Genomic DNA, 19,971 nt, shown 5'->3' with positions numbered 1-19,971 from the left:
ACGCAATACACATGGATTTACAACACTTAAAAATCAAGGCAAAGATGAATAATATTCCAAGAATATTTTGTTTAAGAAATTCATAAAAGAATCAGAAGTTAGAAAATTCCAAAAATATACAAATCCATTCAGTAAAAAAAAAATATGGTACAGATAATTTATGATAAAAAAACAACAATTTGATATCTACCGAATTACCATGAAATTCCGTAATCAGATTGCTTTTGTGACTGCTGTGTGGCAGAAGAAAAATTATAAGGCTTTAACTACCTTGAAGAATGCGTTGTAGTTTTCTTTCGTGTATGAACTGATCTCCAAAAAATGTAGAATCTGCAACTTAATGAAAGTAAGATGGGCATTAAGACAGTTATAAAGTCAATTATCGCCATACATATCTGCATGTATGGATGGCAGGTGCGTATGTATTGAATGAATAAAGCCAACCATCATAGCCAGTTATATAGCGTATATTATGACTCCCTTTTATAACTCTAAACGTGATTCTATCTAAAGACTGCTTAACAATAGTCAATAGAGACATGCATCATTTTAACATCACACAGAAAGTAAAGGGGGAGTCGGTATGTTTCACGCCCAAGGAAAGTAGTAGTTAAACGGGTGTTGTACTTACCATAAACTGTACCCTAAATTTGGAAACAGCCAGACAATAATATCAATCCAATTGTTCTGATGCAGGCAGCATGTAGAACGTGAAATCACTGAAACCAAAAGAAAGAAAACAAGAAAAGCAAGGATTCACAGATATGTCAAGGGAAATGAAAAGGCAAAAGGTTAGAACATAAGATGTGAAAACTAGCCGCTCTGATGCCAATACAGGTCATGGTCGACCAGGTAGTTGTATGGCCTAAGTCAAGATTAGTTATCCACTTCAACGAGGTGTCCATCTGTGATAATTAGTAGTATGGCCAAAGTAATGCATTGAGAGAGAACCTTAGAGACTAGCCTCATGGATCTTCTAGGAAGGACTTTTCCAGCAGAACGCCTTGTGCTTCTCAAAATTACCGTGTCGCTTTTGCGACGGCCATTCTGACCCACTCTGTATATATGTGGCCTCTTTCTAAGGAGTTCTTCACTTGATTTGATAACACCAGACTTTAAAGAAGTCTTATCAAATGAGTCATCAACCTGCGAGCATCTGAAAGAGGCAGATTTGCATAAAATCAGATAACAGCATAAATAAAAAGTAGAAAATTAGACTTTACAAAAATAATAAATTACACTGAACTCTCCCTGCCATTGATAGCATTGCTCCATTCCTGCAAAAGGTTGAATGTGGTTCTAACACATTAGGTTCACTAGGTATACTTGGCAGAAACCAAAAATAGATGTGGATATCTTACCACAAAAGTTTTAGAATCAGATAAGAATAATTAGAATTTTGCATTTTAACAAACAAAAATGTTTCAATAAGCTTCCATATAGCAGTCAACTTGTGGAATCCTTCTTTTGCATGCTGTTGCAGCACATAAGATGAATGCATGATAGGGACAGGAAGATTTTTGCCCAAGTAATCAACTTATACAAAGAGACCAGCCATGAGAGAGTTAGAGTAGTCGATATACAAACTGTCTTCTGTTTAAAATTTGTGAATCTCACGATATAAATCAAAGGATAATTGCTAATTGACAGTTCAAAACTTGCAGTTCTGTCAACAAAACAGGGGGCAATTTGCATCGCAGAACACATAAAACTACCTCTAATTCAGTTCTCCAAGCAACAAACACCAACAAAATTAAAGCAAAAACATGTCAGATAGAAGCAACAAATCATCTGAACCATGATCTCAGGGGAAAATGCTAATATTTAGCTGATATAGAGCACCCCACAATTAGGATTACAATGAATGAACTGTCCATCAAAATAGTAGATGTGGACAACTCGTATAGCAGAAGTCAGAACTAAAGCCATTCTACAGAATAGCTTTGGAACATTCACTGACATATTTGAATTAGTTAGAACTTAACCCAAGGATCATCTAAGATCATCAAAATCACAGGATGAGATATTGCAAAACTTTTTTATTTTGGTAGATAGAGGGGCTGCAAAACCATTTTGGTAGATAGAGTGACAGCATTATTTTAGTTTAGATAACGGGGCAAGATGAAACTCTCACCCGTAAATTTTTGATAATTTGGAATAACTTCAGCCTAGTACATTGCCTCGTGATTTACCTTGGATCTCCATGGTCTAATATGAGGAAAGTGGGAAGACATTCAGGACACAGGACACAGCCAGATGCCACACTTTAAAATCTACATGTAGAAGAATAGAAAAACCATGCAAATGCAACAAAGTATGTTCGAGTAAAGTAGAGGAGAAAAGGTGTGACCTGCTCTTCGGAGCATGTGGGCACCTGGTTCTTGCAATGATCATTCTCACTTGAGTTGGCTAATCCATCTTGCTCAGATCCTCTATTATGCTTTGAATCATATGGATCCAAGAATTCGCCATTTTTATGAGGTAAACATGATGCATCTTTGTGATAATTCCCAGTTTCTGATAACTGCATCTCCATAAAGCACCCAGGAAATGCAACACTAGCATTCTCAAGATTACAACTGTTCTGCTGGGTTGAATTCTCACAGACTTCATCATCCCACTTTGAACTCTGATGCATCAATGCAATATGATCTACGGAACCATTGGATATGGAGTTGACAGCAAAATTGCAGGCTGTCTTTTCTAATGGAGTATCAGTAATATCTGAGTCAAGGGCAGCTATGCACTCCTTTTCGCTACAGGATTCAGTGTTCAAATTTTTGTGATTCTGCCCGTCAGAACTGGGTTTGGCTGAGGCAAGTCCTGGATCCTCCTTTAAGTACAAGGAAACATCGACAGCTACACTGCATGGTATTACAGGTGATGAGATTAGGGAATTATTACCTCCATCTGGATGACCATTCCTCACATGACTATTTTTTTCTCCAACTGAACTCGGAGAAGGTTCAGCTTGCACAGAGTCATCCCTATTTTTGTCAGAATCAATATTTTGAAGTACAGAACTTTTCAGTTTTTTATTACTCTCTCCAATACACCCAAGCTCTTCATAAAGACTTCGAGACTTTGTATTAACCACATTGTCGCAGAACGAAACCTGATTTTTATATTTCTTAATCCACTCTAATGGGCTTGAATTCAAATCAACACAAAGTTTGATCCCCTCTTCTGAACTGACATGAAATTCAAAAGATGCCGGAACATTTGCAGTAGTTATAATAGAAGGAAGGGCAATCTCTTTAGAACAGGCTACAGTATTTATGTCTCTACCATGAAATTGGGGTGAATCTTCTACCCTGCCACCAAGGCTTAATGGCTTCTTAAAGTTGATATGACTCCCAGCGTATTGAGAAAAAAACTGAGATGGAGATACCTCTTGGAAATTACTAATTAAGCCACCAAAGCTTTCCTGTAGATACATAGTGAAAATAAAATTAACATGTAGGAGTTCGGATGTTGCAGCACCTATAATGCGGATAAAAGGTATAAAAATCAACAGATTCCTTTAATATCACCCTCTAACAACTCTCGTGTTGACTAACACAAGCAGCTTTTAAGACATTCTGAATCAATAAAAAAGGAGGTATATGCATCATGCAAGGTCTATTTGGAAGCATTTCAATCATTCAAATCTTCATAAACACATTCACCCAAAAACAATACATCGATAAAAAGAAACAAACCTTATTATAAGCTCCAGGGCCAATAAAACTTTCCAAATTATTGCATTTGAAATTTCTATTTCCTTTGTAAATCTCCTCTCCAGGACGAGATGTGAGTTCAAAGCTATCTGCAACAGACATAATGATCAATTTTCATCAGAATCTATACCAATTCGGTACAAAGTCAATTCACAGCCAAGAATATAATCCTAAATTCACAGAAATTAGAATCAGATTTTGGTGGTTTGCAAAGGCACAAACCTTTTATAGAATTTAATGCAGGCTTAGGCTGCATTGGTGGCATCAAAGATGTGTGAAGTAAAGCATCTTGAACCCCATCTATGCTTGTGCCTGAAGATACCAAATTCAAACCCTTCCTCTGCAAATATGTCAAACATCAGTTTTCAATGTACTTATTACAGGCAAATGCATTTTAACTAATCTCAAAAGAAAAGTGGAACTCAAAACTTGTCTGGGAAAAGAGAAAAAAATAATCAAACCTCATAGCCACTAGCATAACAAGCAAAACAATTCTAAAACTTGTCTAACTTTCACAACAACCTCCTCAAGTACATTTAAAACACACAGATAAGGTTGAAAGTAACACAACATTTTTTAGCATATTCAAAAAAAATGATAGCTTCTTCGAGAATGAACCACAATCAATCAAATCAATTCCAAAATTCATTATTTAACAAAAACTAGTGATTACTTCAAAGTTTCTCCTTGAAGAGCTCATAGCAATCAGCATACCAAGAATCCATAAAACACACTGATAATTTTGAATAATAACAACACTACAAATTTGGCATATAAAACACATGGATAAGTTCAAAAATATTGGAAAGCATTTTCTAAGCATACTAACAAAAAATTTGACAATTTCTTCAAGAATGAAACAGATTCTACCAAAATGAACTTCCCTCACACAAACAAAACTAGTAATTATTTCAAACTTTCTTCCTAAAGAACTCATATCAATTAGCACACCAAATATTCATAAAACACACAAATAATCTCAACAACAACACTACAAAATTGACGCAGGACGTGTATCAAATGTCCAATCCAAGAAGAAGTGAGGACGAGTCAAACAAGATCTCTGACAAAAACAGACATAACTTTTAATACAGCAATTGAATCTAGCTGAAATATTGTGAGCGCGTTCTACAAGCCTGTTCCCTATAGGATTGGCCAGCTAGGGCAATCCGAGATCAAGATCACGATGAAATTAGGCCCAAAAGATGTTTCAGAATTCTCATTATTTTCCTAATTATTTTTGTATTCTTTTCTTAGGTTTCAGAATTTTATTTGGTTTATGTTACATTAACTAGGTCGGTTTTAGCTCCTATTTAATCAGTTTTGTATGTTATTTAGAGTTAGGAATTATTTACAGTTTATAAAACCAGAGTTATCTCTACAGTTTAGAGCTATAATTTGAGGGCTTGTTTCTTTCTTTTGTTATACGCTGCGTCAAAATTTGGCATGTAATTAACAGAAATTAAGTTAAGAAAAAATTAGGCATGTAATTAACAGAAATTAAGTTAAGAAAAAGCACGCTGATAATTTAACCCCAAAAAAAATAATTGCCTAATTTCCTAATTACATCCTCAACAACTACAGCAAATAATTAACAGACATTGAAATTTCTCATAAAATTATTACCATAAAGTAAAAAGCAAGTGATTCGACCATTTCAGAGCTTGATTTTCTAGCAGGCAAGCTACATTGCTTACACAAACTTTGAAGTTCTTTTCTCGAAAGTTTGCGAAAATACTCCTTTCCTCCATCACCTTCCTTATTTAACATCTACAACTAGAAGAAAAAAAAGGTGTCAATTACAAAATAACAAAATATTTTAACAAAATTACGAAGCTAAAGTGCTGAAACTAAGAAGAAATCACTCAAATATAAATTTTAATTCCGAATAAAGAAGGAAAACAGCGCGAGCTGAAGTCTCTAAGCAGAGTGTTTTGGTGACAAATTTACCTGATCGGAGATTTTCCGGGAAAGATGGCGAGAAAGTGAAGAAAAAATCGAGAGAAACTTCTTCTGTGTTAGCTTAGCTATTTGAGAAGTGGGAAGACTGAAGAATCGGCTGATGCCGTGTTTCATGGGTTTTCTAAATCTTGGTTTTTTTTTATTAATAATAAACCAATAAATCAAGGAAATATTATTTTTTTAGTGATTTTGAGTATTTTAGAAAATCCGAGAAACAATACTGCGTGTGCTGGAATACATTAAATAATATGGACGGGGATTGTGATTGCGTGTGGCCTTTCTCGGGATTGAGGAATGTAGTTCGGCCAATAGAATTTGTGGTTTTGAGAGACCACATGGTTGTTTCATGGGAGAGAGGAGTATCTGATTGTAATCTAGTTAAAGTTCAAAAAGAAATTGAGGCGCTGAGGTATATTGCTTGTCAGATTCAAATAAAAAAGCTTAAAATTTTGTAGGATTTGAAAGGAAAAGGAATATATTAAACCACTTTTTTTTCTTTCTTCTTCTTTAATTTCTCTTTTCTATAAAATATTTTATTTACTTGTAAATTACCAACCACAGAATCTTTTATCCAACGACTAGAGCTAATATAAATATTTTTTGAAAAATGGCTAACTCTTCTTCTTTCTAACAAGACCTTGATTTGAAAGAGAAATCAGAAATCATTTCATTTGTAAAGTATTTTGTTTTATAAATTTTATCTTTATTCTAAATTTACTAATTTAATATTATATAAATATTAAAAATAAATTAAATTTTTATTAATAATAAATATATATTTACATAAATATAATAATACCACTAACTTGTTTGACATTATTAGATATTATTTGATTGATATAATATCTAACTATTAATAATTAATATGTGTATTCATCAAAAACATTTCTAAAAGTTCATGATAAAATAAAAACTCAATCACTTTATTTGTATATGTTTTAAAAAACCTAAAATGACCTGATAATTAATTTGAGATTTAATTAATTTTGATCTAAATTAATTGAGAATGAATAAAAGAATAATAGATCTAATTAAAAATTTGAGTTTATTTGGTGATCTAGTCAAAACTTCATTATCAACTCTTTAACTTTTAATTTTTTAGTTAAAATAACATTATTTTTGTTTTTTAAAATAAAATTATTATTTTTTGGAGTTAACCCTAATTAAATTTTAAAATTATGCGTGTATGTAGCCTTCTCTTCTTGTCGTTGGACAATTATTTTAGAAAGAAAAGGACCAATTTTTAAAGTTTTTCATCAAACAATGTTAATATGCAAAATAAAATTATTATTTTAAAAAATAATCTAATTAAAAATTTAAATGGCTGTGTTTAATAAAAGGCTATTATATACTGTAATTAATAACAATGTGAAGAGACATTATAAATTCAGATTCATAGTAAAAGGGGAAAAGGATATACACAAGATGGGGATTAGGAAAAAAAACCCATAAACTCCGAATGGAGTAAAAAAAAACCCTGATATAGAATCAGTAACTTTGAAGCTTTTACAAGGTACTGTTTGACAGTACATTATTTTTGTTATTATAGTATCAAACATTATTTTTTACAATACAATATTACAATATACCGCAGTAAAAACATTATTTTTTATGTTTTTATTGGCGAAACATGAAGGCAATCATTATTGGAGCATGTAATATCAAGCGGGCACTAAAGATTCTGTGGGCTACTACAAGCGAGCGGGTTATTTGTTTGTTTTATATATATATATATAAAAAAGGAAATGTTTGTTTTTTTTATTTTTAAAATAATTTAATTTTTTTATATTTTAAATTTATATTTTTTATATTTTCATATCATTTTTATATGTTGACGTCAAAAATAATTTTTTTTAAAAAAAATATTATTTTGATGCATTTTCAAACGAATAATATTTTGAAAAGCAACCGCTAACACACTTTTAAACACTCCCTTAAAATAATAATAATAATATTATTATTATTATTATTGGCTACCGTAACTAATTAATGACAAGATAAACATGTAATAAATCTAAAAAATATGTAGTATCTATTAATTAATATCTATGTCGATTTTTAAGGATAGCAATTCGAGTTCGGTGGATATGAAAGACTTAACCCTAGTGCGATGTGTTAGAGAATAATATAAATCATATCTTGAAACATCACCTAATAGCTTAAGCTATTGGATTGAAATGATTAATTGACATGATATCATAGCCTTAATGACCAAACGATCATGAATTTGAATATTGTCAACCCCATTTATTTGATAAAAATTAAGCACGGTGTAATATGAGTTTGCATAAATTTTAAGTCTAAAAAATTTTCACTTGAGAGAATGTGTTAAAAAATAATATAAATTATATCTTAGAATCCCATCTAATAACTCGAACTACTGAGTTGAGATAATTCTTTAACATGATGAAGATATTTATATCACCAATTTAGTATCAAATTAGTAGGATGAGGATTCCATGCCCTTGTCATTTGACTTGAGTTGTACAATGATGGATGGTGCTTGATGATTTCTTGTTACTATTAGTTATTGTGTTTGTAGCATAATCTTACAATGCTTGGTGGTTTGTTACCACTACCGTAGTTATTCGATTTGATTTCGTTTTGATGGGTTAATATAGTGACTTGGTGGTATAACATTTAATTTAAGTAAAGTTTCATTCTATTTTATTTTTGACATAATTAAACTTAGATTATTTTATGAGTTGACTTATGATCTAATTAATTTAACAAACTTAATTCAAACTTTGTTGAGTTAGTACTAAAAATTTTTAAAAAATAACTTAAATAACTATCATCTTAAATAAAAACAGTAGACTTGGTTGACCGATAACTTGTAGGTTGACCAACAATCCAATAACTTGGGTCCTAAATTGAGTGACACCTCAAACCAGGTCTGACATTTATAATTGCCACCATTTATTGTGTTAATGTCCGCTATGTTATTGATGTTGTTTATTTTTTTTTCGCTTTGCTTAAGTGAATTTGTGTCATTTCTCTATGATCGAACTCCTGGGAGGTGAATAGAGAAAAATATGGAGTTGTTGATAGATTTCTTGGTGATATATGAGATTTTTTTCAGAAAGTGAGAAAACCTTTTAGAACATATGAATTCAGGTTGATTCTTATAATTCAAATCATTAGATGCATGTTGAAAAATGGATCACTAAAGGATAATAGGAGTAGAGGCTCTTTTCAAGGATGAAAGAGACTATAGTAGTAATTGTTTTTCAAAGTATTTTTTACTTAAAAATATATTAAATTAAATTTTTTTTATTTTTAAAAATTATTTTTAATATTAACACATCAAAATAATCTAAAAATAAAAAAAACATTAATTTGAAAAAAAAATAAAATAAAAAATTAATTTTTTAAAAATATATTTTTAAAACACAAAAATAAAAAAATCCAAAACTAGAAAGATTGGCGAGGAGTGTGTTGGTTCTCCTCTTGAAATGCGTGGAAAGAATGAGAGGATTGGATGATGTATTGAGTGGATAATTGCATTGCGAGAACCACAAAGATCCTAATAATTATATTTAAAAGTTTTAAGGTTTTGTATGGATGGGCTTATCCAGAATAATGGAGCCCATCATTACCAGTTTGAAAAGTTTGCTGGTGACAGGCTACATAAAGTCTTGGTCATCAGAGCAATGCGACCCAGCAAATTTTTTCATTGATGGAAGAAATTTTGTAGTGTTTAAGTTATAATTACTAATATTTATAATATGATATATATATATATATATATATATATATATATATATATTATATATATATATATATATATATAAAGAGGGAACCATGAGAAAGGAAATTTTAAAAATTAATTTTGAGAAGAGAAAATGCTTTTATGAGTCCAAACATGATTTTTTTTTTCTCTTGCTTATATTTTTCCTATACGTGTGTTTGTTTATATGATATATCACACGGACTATTTTATAAATAAACATAAACTTAAAATGACTTTGAACCCGTGCGCTGCATCTTGTAAGATGCTGTTTGGAATTATGTTCCTCACAATGTTTTACTAAAATTTAAATTATTTTTTATTTAAAATTTATTTTTTATATTTTTTTTGATCGTTTTGATATGTTAATATTAAAAATTATTTTTAAAAAATAAAAAATATATTATTTTGATATATTTTCAAGAATAAAACACTTTAAAAAATAACCGTTATTAGGCTCTCAAATGCTATCTACATAAATGCAGCCAATCGTAGTTGTTTGGGGTTTTGGCCACCCCGTGTTTCATGATTTTAATTTTTTTTGTTTAAAAATAGTTTTTTTTATATTTTCGAGTTGTTTTGATATGATGATATTATAAAAAATTTATTTTGATGTATTTTAAAGAAAAAACACTTGAAAAATAATTGTTATCACACTTTAAGATACTCCTTTTGAACGGCTCCCCCGCATCCTTGTCAGTGTCAAAATTCAAAGACTATTTGGGAATACAATTAAAACCGCATTTTCTTAAATTTTAAAATTTGTTTTTTTACTAATTTGTTTTATATATATATATATATAAATATTATTTTAATGTGCTAATTTAAAAAATAAACTTTGATGGCTCCCAACCTGGAATTTGGATGAATCTTTTCCTCACAATCTTGTCACTCTGCAGCTTCCGATGCCCTATTTTATCACTTGCTAGGCTCCCTACGGCATGTCTTCTGCTGTCTTGACATGACCTCTTACATCGGTTGCATGTGCGGTTTCGACTTTCGAGTGTATTTACGAGTGGATACAGTTAATTTTTTAAATATTTTTATTTAAAAATATATTAAAAAATATATTTTTATTTTTAAAAAATTATTTTTAATATTAACATATAAAAATAATTAAAAAAATAAAAAATTATTAATTTGAAATAAAAACAAATAAAAAAATTATATTTTTTTAAAAACACTTTTAAAATATAAAAAAAAAAGTCGTTAATCTTGCTGCATATTTTTTTTTTTGCTAGCTCGGCACTGCTTTTATCTGTCACTTCTGAGTTATCGGTCAAAAGAGAGCATGGAAGCTAGCTGGAGGTTGACATATTTCTCGCCTCTTTGATGCGTGGGAAAGTGAAGCCGGCCAGCTCATTAAGAGATGGAGACAGGTATGTCTCCAATGTCTCTGGCTACTTGCAATTAAAATTCTTACAATGACTACAGTTGTCCCTTCTCTCTGGAGCATCTTAGTAGCTTAGTCAACTACTCTATGTTAATGATTAGATTCTAAATTGATCAGGAAACGACAGGATCTATTCACAAGTTGCACACATGACGACACCACTCTTCAGTCTTAATTAACATTATATTTTGTTAATCCATAAATAAAAAAAATTAATTTTTTTTAAAATACTTTTAAAATATAAAATGAAGCTAGGCGTCTAAACAAGCAAACCCTTTTCTTGGACTTAATTCAAGGGCAAGTTTCAGATCTTGACATCGAAAATCATGGGAAATGACACGTGAAGTTATTGATTATATCCATGTTTCCAGTTCATTTTGCTTGCTTAATGTCAAACAAGTTATGCTTTTCCTAACTACACGACAGATAATAATGCCCAGAATTCATTTTTAGTCACCATCTCAAAGGTTACTGGCTACCGATATAATGAAAAAATAAAAAAAATTCAGTTGGGGGGGATTAAAAAAAATCTTTCTAGAGGGACTAAGATATAAATTTTACTACTTTTAAGGTTAAAATTATAAATTATTAAAAAAAAAGGCCGGAAAAAAGAATTCTGCATAGGCCGGGGTCCCTGCCAGCCCCTGTCTCTGTCTCCACCCACTGAGTTGAAGGGCACAACTCGTGAAAAAAACTCGGTCCCGAATAATAAAATAGTTGGTGTCCTTGGACATGAGAGTGCTACTACTCTTGAAAGCGAGAAAAAAGAAATCCCTGCCGTCTAAGATATTCAAATATTAATTAATAAAACAATTAATTAAATATTTCTTATCAAGCAAATGACCATCATTATGTTTTGTTTTCAATTAATTATTTTATGATCTTATTAATTAAAATTTCAATAATGGTGATGCTAAGCTGCCTTGTCAGCTGTCGAGCCGCGGTGGCTCATGTCCCACAAGGAGGATTTGGCATGGAATTAGACCTAAAATGATGATGGTCTTGTGACGTGTGTTGCCATCACATATAATGGCATACCTAATCTTGTATTAGGTGATGGGTTATTCTAAACCAAACTTTGGTAGATTGGGTTGACATGTTAAGAGTTAGTTTTTTTTTTTTATAATTTTACGAGATCCAAAACCGATAATTCACAAACAAGCAATGGTTTTTTTTTATATATATATAAAAAAATAATCTAATACTTGATTAACAAGTTATGCCTTAATTAAGAGCACGTTCTAGATTTTCCCCACAAATTATTATTCTTGAAATGTTTCTAACCAAATACTCTCCTAAATCATTTAAATCCAGAAATACTTAGATAATAGAACATATTGTTGAAACTTGAAAGTGGGACTAGTTTGAATTTTGATGGTTAAGATTCTCAAGCCACATGATCCATGGGCATGAAACATGATCAAAGTAAATAATTTTAGAGCAAAAATCAAATATAAAATAGACAAAAATATATTTAATTGTAGAAATCAAAATGCAAACATAAAATAAATTAGTTTTTCAGACAATTTTAGAGCAAGGTTTTGTCATTAAAAAAATATATTTTTTGTATATGCCATTTTTATCTCTTTGTTACGAGAAAGAAATAGTAGTTCAATATTATACAATTTGCAAGTTGAGATAGTTTAGCATCCTTGTCCCACATAAAGGAATCACTATATACATATATATTCCAAGAAGAAAATGTTTAATGGTCTGTTCCATGACATGTTTGTTCTTGTATTGAAAACGTTGTTTTTATTAAAAAAATTGAGACTGTTTTTTATTTATTTTAAAATTATTTTGATATATTGATATCGAAAATAAAATTAAAAATTATTTTAATATATTTTTAAAAATATATTTTACCACATACGACACTAATATTATAAGAGGTTACTTCCACCAAGAACGTCAAGTTGCAGGCTCCACTCAAATCTACAAATCATTTCTCAATGACTAGGACATTATACTCAACTTCAATTCTTATTTTTTTTACTTCATTTTATATAAGAGATGGCTAAATTAACCTTCTTTCATAATTTGTGATTAAGATTGGTTTTTCATTTCTTCTTGTATTAATTTTTTTTATAATTTAACAATCTAATAAGTATCAAATGGTAAAAACTTGAGATCAAAGGGTTTACTCTTCTTATGGTTTCAGGTTTGAGTCTTGTGAGTTGCTAATATGATGACAATTGAAGGTTTATATGATCGTTAACTTTAAGGTTCGTGAGATTAGTCGAGGTGCGCGCATGCTAACCTGACAACTACGTTAATAATAATAATAAAAAATTCTTATAATTTTACATTAAAAATCTCACAAAATAATCACTCGAGAAACACAGTCTCTAATCATAACATATCATATAACTCACTAATATATTGGAGAATTTATCAAGAAAAGTCATGAATAAATAAATTGCACGCGAATTATGAACGCATGAATGATAAGATTTTATAGTATTAATTTATATAAATAATTATGATCGACAATCACGTGTAATCGCAATTATCTTGACATAGCATAGCATCGCTTGTCCAAACGATTTAAATAATGTCCTAATTTCATCAAGTAGGTTTTTACAAGAAGATTAATTGTCTCTTTCAAGGCCGTCCACGTCCAAATCACAAGACCAAACTCGATAAAATAACTGGGCAAAACCGGCCTCGCTCCTTAATGTTGCCAGGTGTCACCACCCCCACCAATCACGCGTTAATAGCCGTTTATTTATTACAGTATCTAACGGTCACTATTAAATCTACCGTGTCCGTTGGCGCGTTCCTCTCTTAAACGTCTCTCCCTTTTTTATAACGTTCCCTTCTCTTTAATTTTTAGATCCGTCATCAACGGTCATATTTCTCAACGAACTTTTAAATAAAGAAAAATAAAGTACAAATTAACCCTCTTCCATGCAAGTTTGTTCATAGTTGTGATCTCAAAATCTGTTATTAACCGAGTTTTATTTCAAGCTATTTTGAATATTAATTCTGTTTAATTACTCTAATAACTCACATATTAATCTAAAAATTAATAATTTAAACTGTAAATCAAGTCCATCGAGTATGATATATTCTCATTTGAGAAATTATTTTGAGTAAACTAATTAATAGTTCCTCTATTTATAGCCAAATAATGGTTAATATTTTTGGTTTAATAAATTCCATATTAATTGTTTGCATTTTTATTCATTTATAGCTTAATCCCTTTGTTAATTATACATTATGATTCACTCTTTTTTCTTTTTTAAATCTAAAATAGTACCCTTCTTGTCTTGTAAACATTTCTAATTTTACTCGTTACAAACAAAGTTGGAAAGCATTTGAAAAGCAACAATTTGGATATTTAGAAAAGAGTTAAGGGTGAACTCTGATGGATGATTTTCATAATAAAAACAATAAAAAATATTGATTGCTGTGTCTGTCATTGTACAAACAAGCAAGCAAGGAGGCAAGCAAAAGATTTTCCAATAGATTAGTACTATTCTACCAAGAGACACAAACCTACAAGAACAGCAATAATAATGGCAACGCGTCTTTGACAAAAGGTTAATTATTCTATATAATTAGTTAATACGCGTATAGCATGATCAAGAAGAGAGGCCAGCTCTAAAGTGACCTAACCTTTTTTTTTTATATAAAAAAAATACTCTCATGAGTTCAACAATTTTTGCTCTGATTTCCTTTATATAAGGACTCGAATTTAGTCTCGTGTATATCTTGTCAGGCAGTAAAACCAAGGCAAAGCATCTCCCACCAAACATTTTCTCTACACTTTTGCTTTCAATGCGAGCTATCTTGCTTAGGATTTTCCTTCTTTACAATCTTCTGAACTCTTTCCTCCTCTCCTTGGTCCCCAAGAAACTTAGGTTTCTCCTCCCCACTTCTTGGTACCACCATCCCCTCCAAGCCATTACCAACACCAAGAAACCCTCTTCTTTGTTGCCATCATCGTCTAATTTTGTTTTGAAAAGAATGGACCAAGCTGAGTTGAAGAGAGTTTTTCAGATGTTTGATAGGAATGGAGATGGGAGGATCACGCAGAAGGAGTTGAATGATTCCTTAGAGAATATTGGTATCTTTATCCCTGATAAAGAGCTGACTCAAATGATTGAAAAGATTGATGTCAATGGTGATGGTTGTGTGGATATTGATGAGTTTGGTGAATTGTATCAGTCACTCATGGATGAGAAAGATGAGGAGGAGGACATGAGGGAGGCTTTTAATGTTTTTGATCAAAATGGTGATGGTTTTATTACTGTTGATGAGTTGAGGTCTGTTTTAGCCTCACTTGGTCTTAAACAAGGGAGGACTTTTGAGGATTGTAAGAGGATGATAATGAAGGTGGATGTTGATGGTGATGGAATGGTGGATTACAGGGAGTTTAAGAAGATGATGAAGGGTGGTGGTTTTAGTGCTGTGGGTTAATCATATGCTCGAAGTCCACTAATCTTTATTATGAAGTGTAAATATTCTGGACATCAAGAAACAGCGGGGATCATCACACAGGATCAGCTTTGCCAAGTGTTTATGCTTGCCATTGGTTGAATCAATTGTACAGGCGTACCGTGTTGATCCAGTTATTCCATGGTTACAGTCAGTCGATCGTTGACACGTGTCAGCGGCGGGCAAAGCAAAATCACCGGAGTGACTGGTTATCAACTCGGGGGTAGGAGGTTGCCTGATGGGGGGGTTTGGAACTCTAGAGTGGGTAATTTGTATTGGGCATTAAGTTCTTCAATTTTTTCCGATTGGTTTGCTGGGGGGGCTTCCTTTGTTTCTTCGTATCATTGTTTTATGTTGTGTTATTTTTGTAGCTCACTGCTATTTGACTGTTGCAAACTAGAATTTTCATGTAGAGTTTCTCCAAAAAAAACTTATATTTTCTCTTCTGATAATCAATGAGCTTTGCAGCACATCTTCAACTTGAGTTAAGTTTCCTATGCAGACAATTGCTCATCTTGAGGATTATTTGCAGTAAAATGAGTAAATGCGCTGCAGGTTTGCTTCCAATTTGGTTACCTGAAAATTAGATGTTGTCTGAGTCAAAGATCTTTAATGGCAAACCCCAAAAATGACGAGCTATATTTGCCACTGCAGTCAAAGAAGCCAACTAAACATCGACTTTCCCAAAATCAGGTGAAAAAGCAACATAAAACCCAAAGAAACTGTTCAACAACTACTAAAATTATGGTAATGTCTAGGCGTGTTTGGAATTACACTTTGTGCCCAAAAGGCTCAACTGGCAAATGGAAAAGAAAAGCATGTTTCATGTTTGAAAGTTGTAACAAAATCCAAGAACAATTAACTGGTCTTGCAAAGAAAATTTCAAATCTGAGTAAGGAAAGATGAAGCATCTGTGGTCCCCTTGCAAGTCCACTAGCTGTTGCATGTCAGATCAGAGGAAAGCTCAGAATGTCATTTCCAAAATGAAGAAGTTAAGACATCACATTCTCCACTTAGATTATGAACTACAGTCATTGCATATACACCAAAGAAATTAATGCTTATATACATTCTATTCAGTGTTCTCTAGAAAAGTTTCATGTCAATGGTAGTATGGTACTGATATTCAGCCTCGAGTGGAAATCCAGATAAGTGAGCTCGATGTTCTAGTTTGGCATCCGTTGAAAAATTGCAGTTTATCGACGTTCAAAACTATAAAACACCAAGTTCAATTTCTTTCAAAGTCTTAATTATATCTTCAACTCTTAAAGACACGAATTCCTCGTGTTCCTTGAGATCTTTGAGAATCATGCATAGCTGTTGTTGGAATGCTGCAGATCGTTCTCTTTCGCGCTGAAGCTCACCATACAAGTCCTGGATCTTCTTATCCTTTTCTTCCTGCAAACATGGTTGAGCATATCAAGGTTGTGCGAATGAAAAGAAGGAAGATCTTGGAAGTATTAGAAATGTTGGAAGAATCCAGTACTGGAATCTCATCATAAATACAATTTCACAATCAAAGATATTTCACAGCCTATGCAACAAGGGTTTAGCCTTTTCCTTTGGTATTACTTCAGAATGACACAAGCTATCATTTCCTGTACGGCATGCTAAAATGTCACACTGTTCATTCTTGGAGCCTTCAAGATGAGGAATTGTGCTATATGTCTCATTTCAGTAGGTTTAACGCACTTTCCTTGCAACATATCTTTAAGTTTCAGCCATAGGGTAGGCATCCTCCCTACCTATGACTTGGGCTCAAATCATAGACCTGCCATTTGCAAAGCAGAGAAGTACCACTCTAGCCACTAACTTGGCAGAAGGCATGGATTTTAAACTATATGTTTCAAAAGGCAGGCAACTGGTTTTTCAACAATGCAATGTTAGTACCTTAGCTGTTATCCTAACTTGAGTATGAGTATGCAACGGACACAGAATAGCTGAAAACATGGCAAAATGTGACCAAGAACATCTCAGGACTTGAGTGTATTGGTTACAAAAACAACAAATCAGGCAATAGCCATGGAACACAAGTGTCACAATAATGCACTCATTTTCCCATCCAAGTATGGATGGCTTACTGATGTAATTACTTTCAGATCATAATTATGAAATTCTAAAGCTGCATCAATTTAGGGATTTAACCAGAGAAGACATTGGATTTGATTCAGGGTACTGACAAGAGAGAGATGAGGTTTCAGGAACAAATATTCCGATTGAGAAATCCAATGACAGATTCAAACATCCACAAATCCATGGTATTGTAAGCAAACAGTGCTGGTGGAGGGTGTGATATTAGAAATTTTGCTAAGAGAATTTTCAAAGGAACCTGAGAAACAATGATGAGTGCGCATATAAAGGCTGTTAAAAATGAAAGTCAAATTTAGACACCTTAAAAGCCTGTAATGTTGTACATCAAGACACGGGTCGATAGCTAAATAAGGATATTCTAATTTCTTACAATTGCTACTTTGATCTATAATAACAGCAATGTAAATTGCAAGTGATATCTCAGACATACCTCGCTAAGTATATTTATAGTTGGCAATTCTCCAAGAAATTTACAGTGAGTCATTAGCTTGTGATTGTGCTCTTGCACAAATTTGGTAACTACCCATTTCCCTCCATCCCTTGCTGCCAGTCTTATCATGGCTTTGCAACCTTCTCTTGTAACTGGACGTGGAGGAAGAACTCTGTCTTTTCTCAGCGAGTGCTTTGCAGCACGAAAGCCTTCTCTTGAACAAACAAAGTCACGTCCTATAACTGCCATGCTCTTTAGTGAATGTCTGATCCGATTTGTTCGAATGGTGAAACCTGTTCGCTTGGCATATTCATAATAGAAATCTCTTGCATCATCTAAAGATGGAAAAGTCATCCCAGTATACGGTTCTAAACCATCCACACTTATATTTTCCATAGATGATTCTGTCAAAATCATGCCATTATCCACAACACGCTGTGAAATGCATTGCTGCAACAACCCATCTTGTGAAGCTTCATGTTCACCAAAACTTTCAAACATTTCCTCATCTGAACCTTCATCAATATCCAGAAAACTGCGCCGATCAGTAGTGCTAGTCATTATGTTCCCAGCATGAGAATTCTATCCAATGACCCCTAATGAAATGAGATCCAGTGCTACTCCTGACCTCGAGATATTGATTTAGGTGCTATGCATATTGATCGCTTCATTGCAGTGACAAAGCCAGCACAATAAGATTTCAGGCTGACAAACACATTCACAAGAACACAGAAGACTTAAGTATTCATATTTTTCAGTTACATCGGCAGGCACTTCAAGTAACACATTTTCAGGCAACCCATTTTCATCTTGAATATTAAAAGCAAATGAATTAGGAAATTGAAAACGACGCTCTCAGTTCTTCCACAATAGCTAGGTAATACTCTCATTCTCAAACGAAGCCAAAACAAAACAACAAAACATTGATAGAAAACTATTCCAATCTCACTTTCCTAAACAACCAAACAAATAAATCAATGGACTCATTTACAACTTTCTTTTCCAAGTAAAAAATTTTGAATTAAAGAAAGGGAAGTCTTTACCTTTCAAGAATCATTAGTAAGAGCTGACACAAAGTTTTCCCATTTTCTTAAAAATCAAGCATATCACCATACCACATAACTAACACTACACACAAAACTTTCTTTTCCAAACTCTTTCCCTCACTTTCTCAGCAACCGAACAATCTAAAACATAATAAAAAAAGAACTTATCCTACGAAGACTATAAAAGTCAAACATTTTGCTTCGTCTTCATTCCTTTTACACCAAGTTTGACATCAATTCTTCGCTTTCTCGACAATTTAAAGCAAACCCATTTCACAATATAAAACATTTAAAGCAATATGCATAGACAGATATTATTAATAAAAATAAAATGAAAAGTTTAAGTGAAAAGGAGCTTACTTTTCTAACTCCTGTTTCTCTTGCAAGACTTTGAGACAAGTTAAGTTCACTGGGCGCTGTGTCTTGTTAGAAACTAGAAAGAGAGATCAACTGTGGATTTCAAGGCTAATTAAATCTAACGGTCAGTAATCAGGGACAGAGAAGCACATGGTGATTTAATTAATTTATTTTTTTGCTTGGGATTGGTTCAATGAGTTGAAGTGATCACTTTTCTGGTGACTTTGTTAAGAAAATCGAAGCATATTTATACTCATTTCTCGCAATCCAAATTTGTTATGGAATTATTTTCCCCCCTTAAAGTGGATGAAGTCAAGTCACCAACGACTTGAAGCCGTGGAGAGGAGAGAGGTCTTTCTTTTCGACATCACAAATATAACCTCTTTTTTTTTTTTTTATTGCTACCAAATTAAAACTTTAAAATAAAAAAACAAAAGTATATTTTCTTAAAACTCTTTGAAGGACTGAAAATAATAATCTCTTTGGTTTTTTTTTTTGTGAGTTTCTATTATTCCAGAAAAATTGTTGCCACCAATTTAGGCTATATAAATTGTTATAAATAAGTCAAAATCTATGATATTGTTATTTGATGCTCTTTTCTTTTCTTTTTTTATTAAATAAAATTATTATTTGATGCTTTGATGTTGGAAATGACTTATTTTTTCTTTGATCCTTGTTTATCTTAACCTATCTTCATGTTTAACTCCTAGACCTTTTTGTGTTACCCCCTCCAACGAATATATATCCTAACTCTGGTGCTTCTTGGGGTAGAACAAAGGGATTTTTTTGTTCTTTTCTTT

The 19,971-nt window shown here is 32.2% G+C and overlaps 3 protein-coding genes across 9 annotated transcripts; 1 reads left to right on the top strand and 2 right to left on the bottom strand.

Annotated features, from left to right (window-relative positions):
- Positions 1–33: 33 nt before the first annotated feature.
- Positions 34–5,828, bottom strand: LOC133673504 (uncharacterized). Of its 7 annotated transcripts, none has more exons than XR_009834997.1 (9): positions 5,670–5,828; positions 5,346–5,495; positions 3,942–4,059; positions 3,702–3,808; positions 2,351–3,427; positions 1,240–1,277; positions 952–1,156; positions 632–719; positions 34–336 (listed from the first exon to the last, which is right to left on the bottom strand). XR_009834997.1 is itself a non-coding variant. In XM_062094358.1 (9 exons), the coding sequence occupies exons 2-8, from the start codon at positions 5,487–5,489 to the stop codon at positions 674–676; spliced, it is 1,722 nt and encodes a 573-aa protein (XP_061950342.1). In that variant the 5' UTR covers positions 5,490–5,495; positions 5,670–5,828; the 3' UTR covers positions 34–336; positions 632–673. The 7 variants fall into 7 exon arrangements, 4 of the variants coding, with proteins under 4 accessions (XP_061950342.1, XP_061950343.1, XP_061950341.1 ...); XR_009834998.1 differs by having other exon boundaries at positions 34–330; XM_062094358.1 differs by having other exon boundaries at positions 965–1,156.
- Positions 5,829–14,465: 8,637 nt separating this feature from the next.
- LOC133673415 (calmodulin-like protein 3) lies at positions 14,466–15,731 on the top strand. Its single transcript, XM_062094199.1, has one exon. It carries the CDS (start codon positions 14,588–14,590, stop codon positions 15,227–15,229), a length of 642 nt encoding a protein of 213 aa, XP_061950183.1. The 5' UTR covers positions 14,466–14,587; the 3' UTR covers positions 15,230–15,731.
- A 468-nt stretch (positions 15,732–16,199) lies between these two features.
- Positions 16,200–19,521, bottom strand: LOC133673414 (protein FAR1-RELATED SEQUENCE 5-like). The gene is made up of 3 exons (XM_062094198.1): positions 19,175–19,521; positions 17,769–18,473; positions 16,200–16,645 (listed from the first exon to the last, which is right to left on the bottom strand). Exons 2-3 carry the CDS (start codon positions 18,327–18,329, stop codon positions 16,460–16,462), a joined length of 747 nt encoding a protein of 248 aa, XP_061950182.1. The 5' UTR covers positions 18,330–18,473; positions 19,175–19,521; the 3' UTR covers positions 16,200–16,459.
- Between the last annotated feature and the right edge of the window lie 450 nt (positions 19,522–19,971).

This window comes from Populus nigra, chromosome 14, assembly GCF_951802175.1.
Source record: "Populus nigra chromosome 14, ddPopNigr1.1, whole genome shotgun sequence".
Taxonomy (NCBI): domain Eukaryota; kingdom Viridiplantae; phylum Streptophyta; class Magnoliopsida; order Malpighiales; family Salicaceae; genus Populus; species Populus nigra.
Note: the sequence above shows the minus strand (reverse complement) of the source record. Positions and strands in the feature narration are given on the sequence as shown.